A 17,427-nucleotide genomic window follows, 5' to 3' on the forward strand; every position below is an offset into this window, starting at 1 on the left:
GAAAAATTTAGATAAAAAATATCATAATAGAGCATTCAGATCTGGTGAAAAAAAACCCCGAAATCAGATACGAGACTGGGGAGCCAGAGGGGTGCGCCGCTAATGAAAAGTGATGACTGAAAGCCTGTAAAAGCGTTATTTTCTACATGTTTGATTGCAAGCTTTCCCCCCTTTTCCGTTGCTGCATTTTTTTATTCTAATATTCAAAGGCAACCTGTTGGAGTCTCTTATTTTCCAAAACCATCCAGCCCTCCCCCATATCAAATAGTGCACTCCTTTATAATGCAGAACCACGGTCCCTCCAGTCCCTCGGGCCGAACGTAACAGAACTCTCGGCCCTTCGCGCATACCGGTAGTATGAATGGTATTAATTATGGTGCAACCATAACAAAGCGATTGAAACAACAATAAATTATGAATATAAGTCAATCACGTGCACGCTCTGCAGCTCTTCAACACTGCACTGTGATTGGCCGATAAGCTTGGGTGTGGCATGGGCACGTGTAGTGCTCTGCGACGTCTATCACTGGCACTTGACTCTCGAAGTGCAACTATCGACAATTTTGGACGTAAAAAATGCGTTTCAAGTTACTGTCACGGTCTTTGATAGAGGGACCGTGCTACCGTTAACATCGAGGGCCCGTGTCATTGTCTACAGCGGTTCAGGCTCCGTCCACCATGTAAACAGAAGGGTGCACACAACAACAGATACAAACTGACCGCCTTTGCTTTGTTGTTTCCATGCAAACGACAATTTTAATATGGCTACCTTTACCTTTCAGCGGTGTCGTCGTTAGTTGATACAAGTCAAATAAGAGCATGCATATAGATGTAAGTTCATTATTGTGTACAACCTTTGTTAAATTTGTGGAATTTATTGAGAAATTTTGCCAAATAAATTCTGCGTGAAAACGCCACAAAATTATTTTTGGTAGCTTAGGGGGCCCACTTCTGTCAATCGTGTGCAGTTACTTCCCCACTCAAACACGAAGCACGGCGTTTGGTTTGACGAGCTTATTTTACGCTCACTCAGCACCTGTTCTGTACAGCAAATGTCATCATACTGCACTGAACGTACCGGTTTGACAGTGATTTCTATACTAGTACACGTTCAAAACTTGCTGATTTTCGATGTGCCTGTCCTTCTGTAATTTCACTTCGGCTTGACAATGAGCTAACTTCAACCTGAGCAAGCTCTGTCAAAATTCACGGAAGACCCCTGGAAAATAAGAAGGCGTGACCGGCAACCTATAACATGGCAGGAGAAAGGAAAAGGGGCAGATTGTCATTGACACTGCCAAAATGGAAAACTATTGACGCTCCTCTGAGTAAGTATAACTCATTTTTTTCGTGCTGATCAGTTATGATAATGTTATCTTTTACGCAAACTACAACAAGAACAACAACAACAACAACGCCAGCGACGGGCTGCAAAGTGTTATTGCGCGCAATCCAAAGCGTCCAAATACGTAGAAGAAGTATAGTCGTGTTTTATGGCATGCCATGCAGAACGGAGTCACGAACTCACAGGCGTTCTGCACAGTGGTTAAATTCACCAACTTTGGTCATTTGTTGAAACGCACTATCGTTTCTATCATTATGGTCGTACGTACTCATAGCGACAAAACGTCTTCTTTACCCGACATAAACATCAATCTACAAATTTACTCTGTACAGATCAGCTTGTACTGTACATCAGACGCCACAATATATTATTTTTTTCATGTAAAAATTTCGACACGGGTACAAGTAGCACATATTACAGAACAGATGCAAGCTGTGAGTGTGACAGCCATAATGGTCTTATCATGGAGGTAGCTACTTGCATGATCTTGTGCTGAGAGAATTCAGTCTTGGAACCATTCACTCACACTTTCTGTCTAAACAGCTTGGGCAGTCTCGCTCCACTGGCCAGGGCCGGACCTTGTGGTCAAGTGCTGTGGTACCATGGAGCTACCCCTGGACTGTACCATCATTTTAGGGGTGGCTGAGGAGTGTGAGGGGCTACAACTAGGGTGTCAGTCAATCGAATGCTTGTGTTGAAGGGAGGGACAAAGGTGTAGGTAATTTTTATGGCAATTCCTCCATAACTTTTTCAAGAAACTGGTTTGGTGAAAATGGACGCTGTTTGTGATTACTGATTGGTCACCAGGCAATGAGTTATTTTTAGCAGTTAATACAGCTTTTCAGTGATCATGGTGCAAACGTGCCTTTCTTGCTTCGGTTGGAATTGTTCTAAGTAAGTAAGTAGTACGTTTGGATTTTTTCTAAATCATTCTAAACACCTAGTAAGAAATCGTAACAATTGATTTCATTTCGACATGCATGGCAGTCCATCACATTTTCATCTGTCTCCAAAATAATGGTATAGTCCGCTTGGTAGCCATGTGGCACAACATTTGACAAGGTCCCCGGGGCCCACCTGTGTTGTCATACAGGTATCTGTTTTGTTTGCAGCCAAACGAATGGAAATGTCAACATTTGTGTGTGTATTATTATTTTTAGCGGGAATGAAACAAACCCCTGGGCACTATTTGGTACTCCATTTCACAAATTGCAGACATTAATAATTGCCAAGATTGCTTGTTACTTGTAAGTGTATAAGGGTAGATATTTTCACCGTGGCGCTCGCTTTCAGCTCCACGCTTACGCTGAACTGACCACCGCGGCAGTAATGCCAGCTATACATTGGCTAGCTACCAGGTGCAATTTCTGGAGGCGTAGTTTCATTTTCCAAGCCCTTTTGGCAGCATGTATTGAGACAGAAAACTAGAATAAACTAGATATGATGCGACCACACCCCCCCTGGTGGTCACAGCAGGTTTTCATCACAATCTGCCACTGAGCATGTAGAGTGTACGCTTTTTATACAGTGCATGTGCAGATCTACCACACTTCAATAATCAATGCAAGTCTTTCTGAAGTTCAAACAGTGCGTAAAAATCAAGTTTTTCGTGAGACAAAGTGATATAGTGTCTGTAACTAAATTTTGCTGATTTTTGTACAGTCCTCAAACGCTGCACAATATTTGTACTTTATTCCCGCTTTAAGAACTCACAATGATGAACGCAGTCACAGCCGTGCCAGATTCCTTAATTGATGCCGTAGGCATCCAAGGAGAATGATCTATTGCTGTACTCATCAGACTGTTGTATGAATATTGGATTTTTTGGCCTGCGCATAAGGTGGAGTGATGGATATTTATCTGTCAACAGCGAACATATTCATGATATTTTCAAGGTTTCAAGTCATATTTTATGAACGTGGTGATTATTCTCACTCACATAAATCAAATTATTCGTAAACTGCAGGTGTTATTAATGCCTCATAATGTTAACATCTACAGTGTTAACAACTGTTCAATGCATACAGTCATCAAAACTGCACTCAAAGGTCGTATGGGACCCATACGACTGATGTAATGACTGTATCCAAGGTACGATGGTGATTGATGAAAGTTAAAACATGTCTGTCATAGTCTACATTTTATAATTTAAATGTTGCAGCTGTGATGATGAGGTGCATCTAGATGTCGTGCGTGAAATACTTTTATTGTAAACAAGAAACTCACACAGCAGCAGTTCCAACGATGATTTCCCTTTATTGTAAGTTTTATCAAATTACTGATAGATCAGTCTTATCTTATATGATCAATACTATCCATAAAGAAACATTGGTATCATGATTCATACATTAAAGTACAAGGCCACTTTCAAGTCCTCTAACATAAGGTCAAAGTTGACAAGAAGCTACCATTCATTGGTAATATCAGACAGAGTAACTGCAAAAAATTACAAGAAGTGATGTAATGCTATTATAAATATCACAACTAGGTCGAGAGTAAATTATCCATTCATATTTTCACTGTTATTTTATAACGAATACATCATATAGTCCTATAGTCAAGTTGAATTCCATCATTTTGTAGCAATGAAGCATACCGAAATTACTAGTGTCAACCTTACCGGAATCAGCGACTTAGATTTGTTTGGAATATGCATAGCGTACTATGTTTGTATCATGAATGAATAAGACAGGTTAGAGAATGTAGTTGTTATTGATAGTGATTGTGATGTTGTACGGTAATTGATATTATTATTATGGTGATAAGTCAGGGTTAATTACATTTTAATGAAGGAGAGTGATTAATGAGATAAGAGGTGTCATTAATTAAGTTATTAGGTGCTTGGTTGGCCAAACATGATGCATGCTTTACAGACACATTTTTGCTTCGCAGTTTAATTTTTGTTTTAATAGCTCAGCTGGCCATTTCACAAAAAATTAGCAAAAAAAAAAAAAAAGTTTGGAAAAAAGGATAGCACAGCCCTTACCAAAATTCACCCAACATTTTGGATACTTTGTGTAGCCCGTGAAGTGTACATATTTCTCGAGACTATGTATTATCTTTGTACAGAATCAGTACAGAAAAAAGATACATGTTTTACACATAGAGTGTACCTATATAGTACACAGAATCCAATGTGATGCTACTTAAAGCTATCCAATATTGGAATGCTTTTGTATACACAGAGCATACTTAATTTGAGGAAAACTCGGGATCTGTCAATATATTTTTCACAGGTATCCTATTTTCTGAAATTACCATACCTTTCGTAAAGGTTCTGTGGTAGTTTTTTAGCTGTAATCAAACCAAAATGACACAGCGTTGTTATATGTGACTAGTACTATGAATTGTTGTGTACAGGTATTATTTACAAAGGTGTCTTATGTAACAAGACAGCCTATTCAGAAAGTAAGAATTTATTTCGTGGATGTCATTGTCAATTTTGTATGGGTTTATTTTTAACCATTGAGTGTGTGCTGTATACAGTGTACTGTTGAACTGGAAGCAAGCAAACAACAAAATTATGTGTTCAAGGATGTCACTTCTTTACAATTTGAATAAGACTATACACACAGCCCTTGGTACTGTTACCTGCATTGATTGGCCCTCTACAGCACTGATTTTAAATGTAAGCTTGGTGTATTCCAGCTCATGAAGCAGGTGTGACGTCACAAGGTTTTGCCTCGGAGCTTGCCTAGCCAAGGTGTTCAGAGTAGAACACAGATTGATATAAGCTGAGTAGTGGTAAACCAGGGGATATAGGGGAGAGATTCTTTCCGTTGTTCCTGCGCACAAGGGAGATGACGTAGTGAAATGAAATACTGTTCACTGGTATTGTCACTGAAAATACAGCAAATTCTTGATGATGGGATTCAAAGTCGCACTGTACAGCACCAAGACACCTAGCAAAGACACATGACAGTCGAAACAGCTCAGCTAAATCCCCATCCTTGTAAAGTGCGATTCAATAACCGAGCTAAGTTTTGCACAATTTTTTTCCGACTGCAACCTCTCGATACGCTGTAGAGTTCATGAAGCTCTGGCACACACATTGCAAAAGAAACTCAATCAAAGCAGTGAATACATCGCTAAAGTTGGCTTCAGACAGCCACGGGGACAATTCTGTCAAACTATCAACTCAGGGTAGAAAATTCAGTGAAGTCTTGTTTAGATTTAGACTCCACTTATTACACCCACGGTAATCAACTAGAGAAGACATCACATTTCAAAACCACTCAACTAAATACCTGCCCACAGGTAAAAGGAGTGGTTCAATAAAAAGTATGAAAGTATTACATAAATCCTATTGTTTATACACATGAGTTATTTCAGATATTCTTTATTCAGAATTTCAATGTTACATCATTCATCACTACCATATAGACTGATAAATACCGTGGAGACTGGATTAACATCAAGGGAAAAGAAGTGGAAGTAATTATAGTTATTCCAGGCACTTGATTTAACTGTTTAATGCTTTTAGTTTTATGCCTCAGTGAATTCTGCCCTCTAGAGTGTAGTATTTGTCTGTCAATCATATCACGATGACTTTAACAATTTTCAGTCCCGATTCTTTTGTTTCATTAAGGGATATAATTTTATCTGGAAATGAATGCTGTAAATAAGTGAATGCTCTGAAAATCAATGAAATGCAAGAAAATGTAATGAAAATGAAAACATTCTTTAGGAAATTTGTGTCTATTCTTTGAGGCAATGGCACGGCAACTATTGGAATGAAACAGCGGAATAAAATTGTGGAAATGACATGAAAAAGAATTTATGTGACTTAACCAGATCGCAGACAATCTCTGTTGATTGACCATATATCATTATTGAGGCATAACTTACTAGACTCAGGAAGACAGCCAGTTTCAGCCTTTACTTTCTATAAGTTGGACTTATGGAATTCCAATCTGATTAAAATCCGATGCAGAGATGGATTGTTTTTTGGCATTACTCTCTTTATTTTTTTACGGTCCTCCCCATAGAGACCAGACGATAGCGTAAAAGACGGACTCATCTCCACATTGGATTTTAATCAGATTGACGGAATTCGGAATAGATGCTCAGTGTGTATAACAACTGAGCTGTTAGAATTCCACAGTTTACATCTATAGGATTGAGTACCTATGGCCCTTGCAAAGCACTCCATACATGTGTAGATTGAAATCTTCCACATTGCCAGGTTATGCTACCTGTTGCATGAGAGATATGCTGGAGTCTGTTAGAAATGAAACAATGATACCAGTGATCTTCTGAGAAATTTTGTGAGATCGTTTTTCCTCCTGACGATAATTATTTTACTATTTTACTCGTCAATCTTGAAATCATGAGATTTTTGCACATGTTCATTGTTTAACAATTTAGCAGTAAAAGTGGTGAAAATCTAGTATGCTTATCTGGTTTTAATGTTGTAGTGCATCGTTAATGGAAATTTTTTCAACATTTGTTGAATTTGCCTATGATAGTAGAAGTTGACAAAACAGGTAAAAATATTCAATAAAAAATAAATAAACCTGAAAGCATTGAAAGGTAGCAATATGTTGCAATTATCTCAGATTATATACCAATGACTGAAAAGTCATGGTGCTGTGGACGTCTCAGTTGATGATAGTAGAGGATCTACAATCAAACCACTTTTTGTACATGAATCTACCTTTGCCGATTGAGTCCATGAAAACACACCAATACAGACTGTTGACAGATGCATGGGTGTATCATTGCGGAAGTCTTGCCTCCAGGGCAAACAAGGAAACGTCTGTTTTCTGTCGTATCATCCAGGTTTATCTTTAGAGAGCTTATCATTCAATGTGACAGCCTATAATGTTTGTAAATTTATGTTTTTAATGTCAATAATCTTTTGTCAGGGGTCTTGTTTTCAGTACCTAGATTTTGATATACTGTAACCCAGCTATTTGTATAACAATGTTTTATATATCAGAGTCTTTTTCGAGTTTCTATGGTAACATGTCTTCAGGATGTTTGCTTTAGAAGAGACGAAAGCTGTAGACTTCTGAAACTCTCCAGGGACAATGCACAAATGTTCAACCTAGCACTGAGGTGGCTTACATATGTTTTAACGGCACACAGTCACATGTAGCCGACAATGAGATGCAAATGATATGCGGTCAAGGTCTCCTCAACTAACTTTCAACTGGTTCTTCACTTTCTACTATTTTTATAGTATTTTTTACAAAGGCACAGACTTATTCTACCTGCAACTTAAAACTGATAGTGATTTTGTAGCTCATTCTTTACTATTTTTCATAGTTTTTGGTAGCCGGTAACAGACACTTCGTGTTCGTGTCGGCTACATGGACGATCTGCCGTTTTAACATTACTGATTCATTCGATAAGACAGTTGTTTCAAATTGTTATACTGCCCTCGCAGGTCAAATTATGTATTCATTGGTGCCATTTCTGATAAAAGAGAATGAAGCTTATTTGCATTTCATTAACATACAATACAACAGAGTCCTATAATTAGCATGTTGTTCAGTGAGTGACTATATTTTGAAGAACAATTTTTGTAATTGTGTGGCCAATGCATTCTGAATTTGCAGAGTTTCAGTCATACTGGGGGTTTATATAGTGTCAGAATACCCTGAAAGAATTCTGCCTATTTGCAGCATTGTAAACATTGACAGAGAGCAACCTGGGACACTAATGCAGGTGGCCTGAATAATGTGAGTGTAAATAAAGACATACCAATGAAAGTTTCTGTTTCTCACCATGGCTGAGGTGACTTTTTTGCACAGTGGAACCCAAAGACCAAGCTGACCAATGATACATCATGTTATGTTGTCCTGGGCCAAACACTGTGAAATACAGCTGGTTTCCAGTTAGACTGAAAGATTCCGTCTTCCGGCGCACTGCAACCTACGACCCTACGACCGTACGCGACGGAATCTTTCAGTCTAGTTTCCAGTGTAGTGGCAAAATTACTCACTGACATTGTTTTTATTTTAGAAGACAGTTTACAACTTACAATAATAATATGGATGGCATCAGTTACTCCACAGTGAAAGTTCTTCAAATTACTTTGCATTTTTGGAATCTGTAGCAGTGGTATTCATAATTCTTTTATTAGCTTGCCCCTTTTAAAGTTTTTCTTATACGCAGTGACTTCCTAAATTATAATATTACACATGTAATATTATATAAGACAACTCTACTGTACTTCCATTAGTGCTAGTAGTTACGGTAGATTAAAAAGCCTTTGATAAGAAAAGTCCATTTTATGAGGAAGTGGTGGTGAGAAACAAAATTGGAACCAGTATGGCCCTGACCTATTGCAACATCACACCATTCACTAGGGTATAAATAAAAGACACGCACACAGTATTGTGCCAGTAGAGTGGCTCATATGTTTGGCCAGCTCACAGTCCCAGCAGCTCTGCCCGTCGAGGAATAAACACAAATTTCACTTCTACAACTCTCAGAATGCCCCACCAGAGAGAGCCAATGAGGAGCACTAGTCTGGCCATTCCCAGCGCCAGACTTCAGAATGGTATTCCGGCTACTATTCCCGAGGATTCGCCAGATATGTTTGAGTTGGGCCATGGCTTGTCCGGCAAGTATTCTCTACTACGCAATATGTCTGAACAATCGGACATCCGCTTTTTTTCCCTGCTTTGCGGGTCCCACTTCCCCCAGTTGAGGTATGAATTCGGTCTTGGAAATGGTACCCCGCCTGTTTTTGTCCCTAAAAGTTCTTCCATTTTTAAAGTGCTGCCGAATTTCAAAAGCATATATAAGCTCATATCAACAATGACAAGGCCATTTCACAGTTGATGAAATGCATGACTTAACACTCTTCCAGCATGAGACACATGCACTGATTCAGAATTATTAATTTACTCCAGAAGTAAATGATACCCTCATGAAAATTCCCATCCTTCCGTGACTATCTACTGTGCTATTTGCAAAAAGCGGATGACATGTTTGAAAAGCATTACTATTGTGTTCAGTGCTTTAAGCTGTAATTGTGCAATTTTCTCTGGGTGCAGGAAACTGTCAATTTTATGACTGATTGTTCTGTAGTTTGGTTGTATCATAATATTATTCCTTTGTCAGTTAAAAGCTAACAAACTGTTTGATGTCAAGAGCTCCTTAGCAAATAATTGGAATCCAGCAGAAAGACATGGCATAAACTGCTTTACCAGAGGACGCCCTGCTTGCTTTGGTTGTTATTAAATTTTTTCCTACAGAACAATAACAGACACTAGCACCTATCTTGCAAATTTACCAGCTGCAGTACATAGATCAGAAATTTTTATCAGAGCTGACAGAGAACAAGACAACTCCATATTACGTTCTGTACTCCTCAATGCTGTTTTTTTCCATTGTCCATATTTTATTTATTTATTTATCACTATCAGCCATTACTTTCCCCCTGCTGTACCCATTCATACAAGACTAAAGCAAATGTATACAAAGTTAAAACAGAAAGACGTTACAGACAAACGTGAAAAGAACCCTAACTTTCAAGAAATGCCAAGTTATTAGAATTAAAGTGACTGTAATAAATCAATTTGACTGTTGTCAACAATGGGTGAATTCAAATAGTCTTGGTAGCAGGTATTCTGTTACCAGCAGGAACACAATGGACTCTTCCATGAGGGACTATTCTATGCCAGTGACCTTGTTATGCAATACTGACACCTTACAAATGAATAAACTAACAGCTGTGCGCTTTGTCCTTCAACAGCAATACAAGACAATTGTTTGTTCCACGGTCCCTCCGTGTTTGTTCAAAACATGTTGTTGTCATAGACAGTTAGATCAAGTCCAGTTTGGTTTAAATTTGCATGGAGACTTCTAAGGTCACTTACAGACATGGACTCTGCAGAATTTGTACCTGCTGAGCCACTTCTGTGTGCCACAGATTCAAAAAGTTTTCTTAGTGTTTCATGAATATCCAAGTTGCACATTTATACATGCATTGATACAGTGTTTTTTTGCAGAAATATCATGGAATTTCAAAATTGATTCTTAGATTTCAAAAACCAAGAGCGACAACGGCCACAGTGAGGCTCCACAACAGCCATTTCCTGTGATGGTCACCTCCTTACTTTGCAAAATTAGATGTCCCTCCACTTTTGATTCTTAAGCTCCTCAAGTCAGAATGACAAAATAAATACACAGGAAATGCCTTTGATAATTCTGGCCTTTGTCATGGAGGTTTGAACTGGGTTTGAAATGCTTAGAATAAGCTAAGCTGATTCAAACAGAGAATGACTACCACATTACTCACTTGATGCATATCAGTTATGCAAATAGTGATGACACTGTGTAGTTATCTTTCAAAACGCATTTAGTTTACATTTAGACAGATTAACATTTCATACTGCAGTGCTTTCCAGTCATTGTTTAAAGACATCAATTGATCAGTCAGTTGCAAATAAATAAATAAATACATAATTAATTAATAAGTTAATAAAATAAATATTTCATGTAATAAGAAAAACCGTCTGATGATATATGTTCAAAAGACATTAAAGTTGTCATATTGGTCTAGAAGTTTGATTGTTGGTGGGAGTCTGTCAACTTTTCAGGCCAAAGTCCAAAATTGGCAAGGAAATATTTTGGCTACTTGACAGAAATTTCTCACTATATAGCAAATCCCTGTAACTAGCTGCGCAGCTTTTCAAAATGTTTAATTGCAGTATGCTATCAAGAGTTTGTCAACAATAAATTCTTGATATGAAAAGGATTAAACTAAATGTGGATTTTGTGCTCTGTCTTGATATCAAGAGAAACTGAAGTTCCTTAATAAAACCTATCTTGAAATCAAAATAATAACAAATATATAAATGTATTTATAAATTTCAAGTATTTTAGAATCCAAATGATTGTCTGTCCCTGAAGTACATGCCTTCTACTTTGGCCCTTCTCTCGAGAAGTGTATTCCAAGATGCCAGGCAATTTATCATCCCAGGTTCTCACATTAGTGGAGTTCTCCTCCCAGTCAAACACTTGGCCAGTACGATGTTTGATTGCTATAACATTAATTACACAAATTGATCTCAACCTTTTGGCACAACTTGCTAATCTTGCAAAGAGAGATTAAGCGTTTAATTGACGGTCAGTTCAAATCGCTTGGCAGTCTGTCTGCATTTTTGCGGCCGGATAAAACTAAAAAGTGGCATTTTCCGGAGCGTGGGCCCGCGTGTTGCCTGTTTGGTATGAATACTGCCGTAGCTTCGCACCCTTTACATGTAAAGGGAGGCTTCGTCTTTAAGAAGTAATACAAAAATATGATGAAACTCATCTCCATAGACATTTACAACGAGTCTGTATCAAGATCTGCAGTTTACATGAATTTGGCCCTCTTGAGTCATCCCAACCCAGTCTACCTGTATTCATAATGTCAGGTGAAAAATGGGTCAGGCTATGTCAACAGTCCACCCAATCAGCAGCAAGTATTGTCAGTCGTTTGACCAATCAGAGGATATTTACAATCAGAACAAGGCTATTCCATTCTGTGGATTTTTTCTAGTCTGCAATCAGCAAATAAACCTGATAGACCCTGTTTGGACTTTGCAAATGAACAAACATCTTATTTACAGTCATGTTGCAATGGACTGGTTATTGTTTGACAGACAACTTGACAGGAGACCCACTCTAGAATACAGTAGAGTTCATTCTTGTGAACCCAACATGTGGTTGATTTCCACTCTGTGACGCAATGTGGAAATCAGTGCCTCCAGTGATCAATGAAAAAAAATAGCACATACATGTAGCAAACAACTGTATCATATACTGATATAGGAAACAGATTGCAGCAAATACATTTGCAATTACTGTATAATGTAAAGTCAAGCTCTGACCTTTAACCCTTTGAGCGCCAAAGTCAATTTTTATCGTCTTTGCAAAATCTTCCCAGTCAAATTTTTTTTCCTGATTTTTGCCAAAATTTTGATGAAAAACTGTAGCCAATAAAATGTGATGTCTATTTGGTCCAAAATTATAAAAAAATTACAGAAAAATTCATAAAAATTGGTATAATGTTGCACTAAAATTTTGATGGGAAAAATTACAGCACTCTAAAAGGGTTAATAAAAAGCAGGGGGGAGGGAATGAAGTCCGAAACATAAATCATTTGCTCATTTAATTAAACTTAAATGCATGATCTCATGCTACATAGAACAGGTCACGTGAAAAGTTCACTTGTCACACAGGTGTTCACGTCTAGCTGGTACATTTTTACAAATCCTGGAAAACTAGTCACTTTTATGTTCTGTTTTTGTATACAATGTATTTAGTCTGACAGCCATGCATTCAAGGTAAAAAAAAAGTAAATAATTGAAGGAATCCAAAATGTATCATGCACTGCTAGACTGGTTATAAAGGTTCACCAAGTCACTTACCACTGTCCCATGATCGCTGCAATATCATTCCAACATTTGTGAAGAGGAAAAACAAAATGTGATTTTTTTACTGGTCAGTGCATTCAGTCATTTTCATTTCATAAAGGAAATCCGTTACCATGATGTTCTCCCTGTATAACAACAAATTGTTCACAATATCAGATCACCAAAATTGACAGCTGATGTGTATGTACAGAAGCACCTTGCCTGCAAAATGCTAATCAGGAAGAGAAAATATCATTGAATTTGTGAAGAAAAACAAATAATTGATGTGGTAATTGTTTTAAATAAGTGTGGTTGGGAAAGACAGAAGTATTCTAAAACATGAGAAAGTTTCATTACTTTTATCAAATGTTAAGGAGCGATAACAAAATCCTTTCTTTTTTTGCCAAAATGAACATGTTTGGTTTTGAGTTTCTGTAAAAGACATATTATACACTGTCAGTTAATTCATTGATTTATGATAAGTTGTGATTGCTATGAATATTCAGTTATTGATTTTAATTGTATGCACTTCTGTTTCTTGTCGCATTGCTACCAAAACCGGCCAGCCAACAAATGACCTTTTCTATTATATGATTGATGTGTTGACAAATTCCAGTAGTGCTGCAAAATGTTTTTGATCGGGTAGCTTCATTATTCAGGTTCTGTAAGATGCCTGGTACTGTCTGTATGCCATTGGTATCTAATGACCAAGCCACATGAACGGGGAGACAGGGAGAGACAGGGGTCAAAGGTTAAGATAAAAAAAAATGGTCACCTTGTGCAACAGTTTTACAGCTTCATAAACCATTTTAAATTTGGAAGACTGATGTGGTTAGAGTTTGAGATGAATACATGACGAGGCACATATACCGGTATCTAGCAACTACATCCTCTGGTATGAATTCTAACCCCTGATTGTGCTATCAGGATGTCTGAATTATCTGCAGGTACACCTATCAGCTGTGCCGTCCCTGTGAGATTCCCATTGTGTACATAACTGATGTAGATCAGTTTTCAGTTGAGCTAACTCAGTCTCTGGACTTTCAAAACATGATGACTTTGACAACTGACTGTACCAGTGGTTGAGTTTATACATAGATCACGTATTCCTGTATGAAACATCCACTAACGCATATCAAGTGATGACTTACATGTAATATGTATTCTCCAACGAGAATTTTGGTTGCTGTAAATCTTTGCATTGTACAATGTATAATACTGCAAGGCTCATGAAACAACATTTCTGCAAGCTAAATTTATAACAAGAAAAACACAAGCAAAAAACTTCATTGTAATCATCCCTGTTTTAACATTGTTTCTCACAGCCACGCTACATGTGGTTGCAATTAAACTTTTATTTTAATATGACACTGTCAGTGCATGAGGACTTCAACATACCGTACTCGGAATTTTAAAATCTCTGTAATAATGAAATTTGTCACTGTGCTATATTTACCAAAACCGGTTGATATACCCATGTTGTTTGTTGCCATGGCAAACCAAAAAAACTACTTAAAACTAAATCAGTGCTGCAAATGCAGATGATGTCACTCCAGTCCGCAACAACTCCGTTGTAACTCTGTAACACAAGATAGCCAATGTGACCAAGCAACCAATGTTCGTGAGATCGTAAATTAAGTCTTTTCACCATGCCAACATCGTTTCATGGCAAACTCCTTGGCAAGCCACTCATATCAGCTGGGACTGCAAGTGTAAATATGTAAATAAAATGATAAGAAATGCCATGTGTTTGGGTCATAAATATTTCCTGCACCATAACAACCATAAACCAGGTAAATGTATTTAGAACATGCATGTATGGTATGTCAGTACAGTGCAGTAAGCTTGACACAAATAGTAGTCGGTCATTAGGTCATAAACAACATTCTATATCATACCAGCATATTGATGGCGCAAATGCAGCGATCTGATTGGTGAAGACGCAGAAAGAACCATGGTACATTCGCGGTATAGCGATTGGCACACACATGAGCTCTCGGCAAGAGCCAAAATCCTTTTTTGACGTTCCTGATAACAGCAATAAATCACACCCAGCAACGGTATACCACTCGATTTTGACCAGTTCATGACATATGCACTCGCTATTGCTCGTGAATATATGTCATGAACTGGTCAAACTGCGTGTGCTGTATTGCTCAAGTATTAAATGCCACCATGCAGATACCCAATTAATTAATACCAATTAACACAGAATCACAAAATGTGTTCTCCCAATTAACACAGAATCACATAATGTGTTATCTCAATGTGGCAAAGAGTATATGGTTTTGCGATATTTCCTTGAAGTTGTATACTACCGCTGGAGATCTCCAGTTTTACTTCGCAACATGATTTGCCTGCTTTCCTTATCCAAAGCCAAGATGTGTATGGATTTATGTGGCCTTTGAGGAAACACTTGAACGAATAACTCACTAGATAGGTCTGTATTCGTGTCATGCCGTCAGTTTCACGGAACAAAAATAGTGATCAACTTTATGATTGGTTAAGCAAATCCTATCGTGTGCATACATTTAGTGAGTGGAACAGATATAAACTTCCAAAACGTCTACTTTTCTGAAATCTGCAGTACTAATATGTGACTCAAACACGAGTGTACGAATAAATTGTAACAAGATTGCCATTACCTGCTTGTCAGCCATCCCTGAACAAAGTGTCATTTATGACGCTCATGTCCATGCCTTTTATGTCAAGTCTATTGGCAGTTTCCAATTTCCAAGATTCATACAAATGTTTCAAAGTTACCAGATCCTGGCATTATACATCCATATTGACACTTTTTGTGTCCCTCCGCAAGAAGTTGGCAACCCCTCCATTTATATGGACTTGGCCACATAACATATGTAAATCCCTCTGAAGTGCACACCTGCTCTCCCCTGCACTTGAGAGTGGTGCATTCCTGATTAACACACAGCTGATGCTCTGCACAAATTGAATATTGGATTTTGGAAGAGATGGTGCTCATTATGACATCTGTGCTGGATTGTGACTGAGAATATCTGTCTGTTGTGTAATTTGCAATCCTCTGCGAAATTGGAAAGAAAAACTGACGTTGTTGGATCAGGGGAGAGAGATAGGTGTTTGGTTGCAGGAATTCTGTCTCAAGGAAATAGAGGTTTTCCAGCTGTACTCTTTGTGTTGTGTGTGGTCAGTGGTGTGTACAATAGGGTGAGTATCTCAGCTCTTTGTTGATGATGGGTTATAAGCATGATGTCACAGTATTGTGTGGCTATTGTTATATTCATTGAAAATTGATGATATGCGGTGTGTCCGATTCTCCAAATGATGTTGTTCTGATTTTGAAGTTCAGCAAATGCTTGTACTTGCACATTCATCACGCACATCAAGTTGGAATTGAGCATCAGATATATGAGACAGGAATGCTAAAATAATAAACTAGATAATTTGCGTTCATCATTCCCATACATTTGTGACATTAATATATCCCTAAAAAACAAGGTAAAGCCCTGTGTATATGTGTAAAATATGGGCAAAATTTTCATTCCGTGGATGTGAGTGAGAAAGAGAAATTTATGTTGCAGCCTCGGGTAGAAATTCTATCTGCTGTCAGTTCGCAAAGGAGATTTCATTCCTGGCTGAATAGGTTGATGTAGATTGGTAAACAGAGAATTATAGATAGTCCACCACAGTTGAACATCATATTGGCTGTTCACACAGGTCATAGGTCATCCAGAATGGTTTTAACCCTTTGAGTGTCAACGTCAATTTGTGCTGCCTTTCTAGATCCAAAAGAGTTTTCCCAAAATTTTGAATAAAAACGCTAGCCCATGAAAAATTGTGTGAATTTGGTCCAAAATTATCCAAAAATTTACAAAAAAATCATAAAAATTTCTAAAATGTTGCACTAAAATTTTGGTGGGAAAAATTCAAACACAGCAGAAAGGGTTAATAGGAACTGTGTGCTTCAATAAACTATAATATATCATGGCAGGGCATCAGAAAATGTGATTACTTGAGACTGTAGTGACAGGGATATTTATTCAACAGGGCAAACATACTGAGCCTTAAAGGGTACACTTGTATCTATCTATAAACATGAATCTTCATTGAAAGCACTGTCAGTCTCATAAAAACCCTAACATTAAAATTTCTACAGGATTTCTGTCAGTCAAGTACAATGTAGGTTCTGTAAAAAATTCCTGACATTGTTGTTTTGTGTCAGGTACAAATAGTTACCTGTCAAATCTTTGTCAAGATTATTTGCACAGTTTTTAATCAACTGCTTATCTAACAGAGGCAGTTGTGAGAAATGACACTAAACTTGGACTTTGGTCACAGCAGTGTGTACACAACACTCCTCAGTATCTGGCTCCTCAGTGTCTTGTCTTGAAGATGCTTGTATTCAAAGGAAGTGCCTACTCAAGTCAGCTCTTCTATTGGTTTGTTTTCATATATGCAGGTTTACCCACTTCATTGAACACAATTATGTACTGTCAGACTGGCAGTGAAATGCTTATAAATATTGTCCGATGCAGGACAGTTATCCTTATCTGGTGAAAATATTTATCTCAGACTTACAGTCCAAAGAGGAAAACAAGAACAAAAGAAATGAAGACATGATATTGCTGTGCATGCAACCAATATATTAACCTTCTGAGTGCCAAAGTCAGTGTTTGTCACCTTAATAAATATACCTAGTCAATTTTTTTTTCAGACTTTTGCCAAAATTTTGATAAAACACTGTAG

General features: G+C 37.8%; 1 protein-coding gene across 6 annotated transcripts in view; it reads left to right on the forward strand.

Moving 5' to 3' along the window:
• Positions 1 to 964: 964 nt before the first annotated feature.
• LOC139129996 (AMP deaminase 2-like) overlaps positions 965 to 17,427 on the forward strand; it is a 50,997-nt gene continuing 34,534 nt past the window's right edge. For 3 of the 6 annotated variants that reach the window (XM_070695706.1, XM_070695708.1, XM_070695710.1), the window contains exon 1: positions 8,683 to 8,918. In XM_070695706.1, coding sequence (XP_070551807.1) covers positions 8,789 to 8,918 — 130 coding nt within the window. In that variant the 5' untranslated portion in view covers positions 8,683 to 8,788. Of the gene's footprint in view, positions 1,329 to 8,682; positions 8,919 to 15,709; positions 15,889 to 17,427 lie in introns of those variants that run through there. The other 3 variants (XM_070695711.1, XM_070695709.1, XM_070695712.1) reach the window with 3 other exon arrangements.

Source organism: Ptychodera flava, chromosome 3 (genome assembly GCF_041260155.1).
Source record: "Ptychodera flava strain L36383 chromosome 3, AS_Pfla_20210202, whole genome shotgun sequence".
NCBI lineage: Eukaryota > Metazoa > Hemichordata > Enteropneusta > Ptychoderidae > Ptychodera > Ptychodera flava.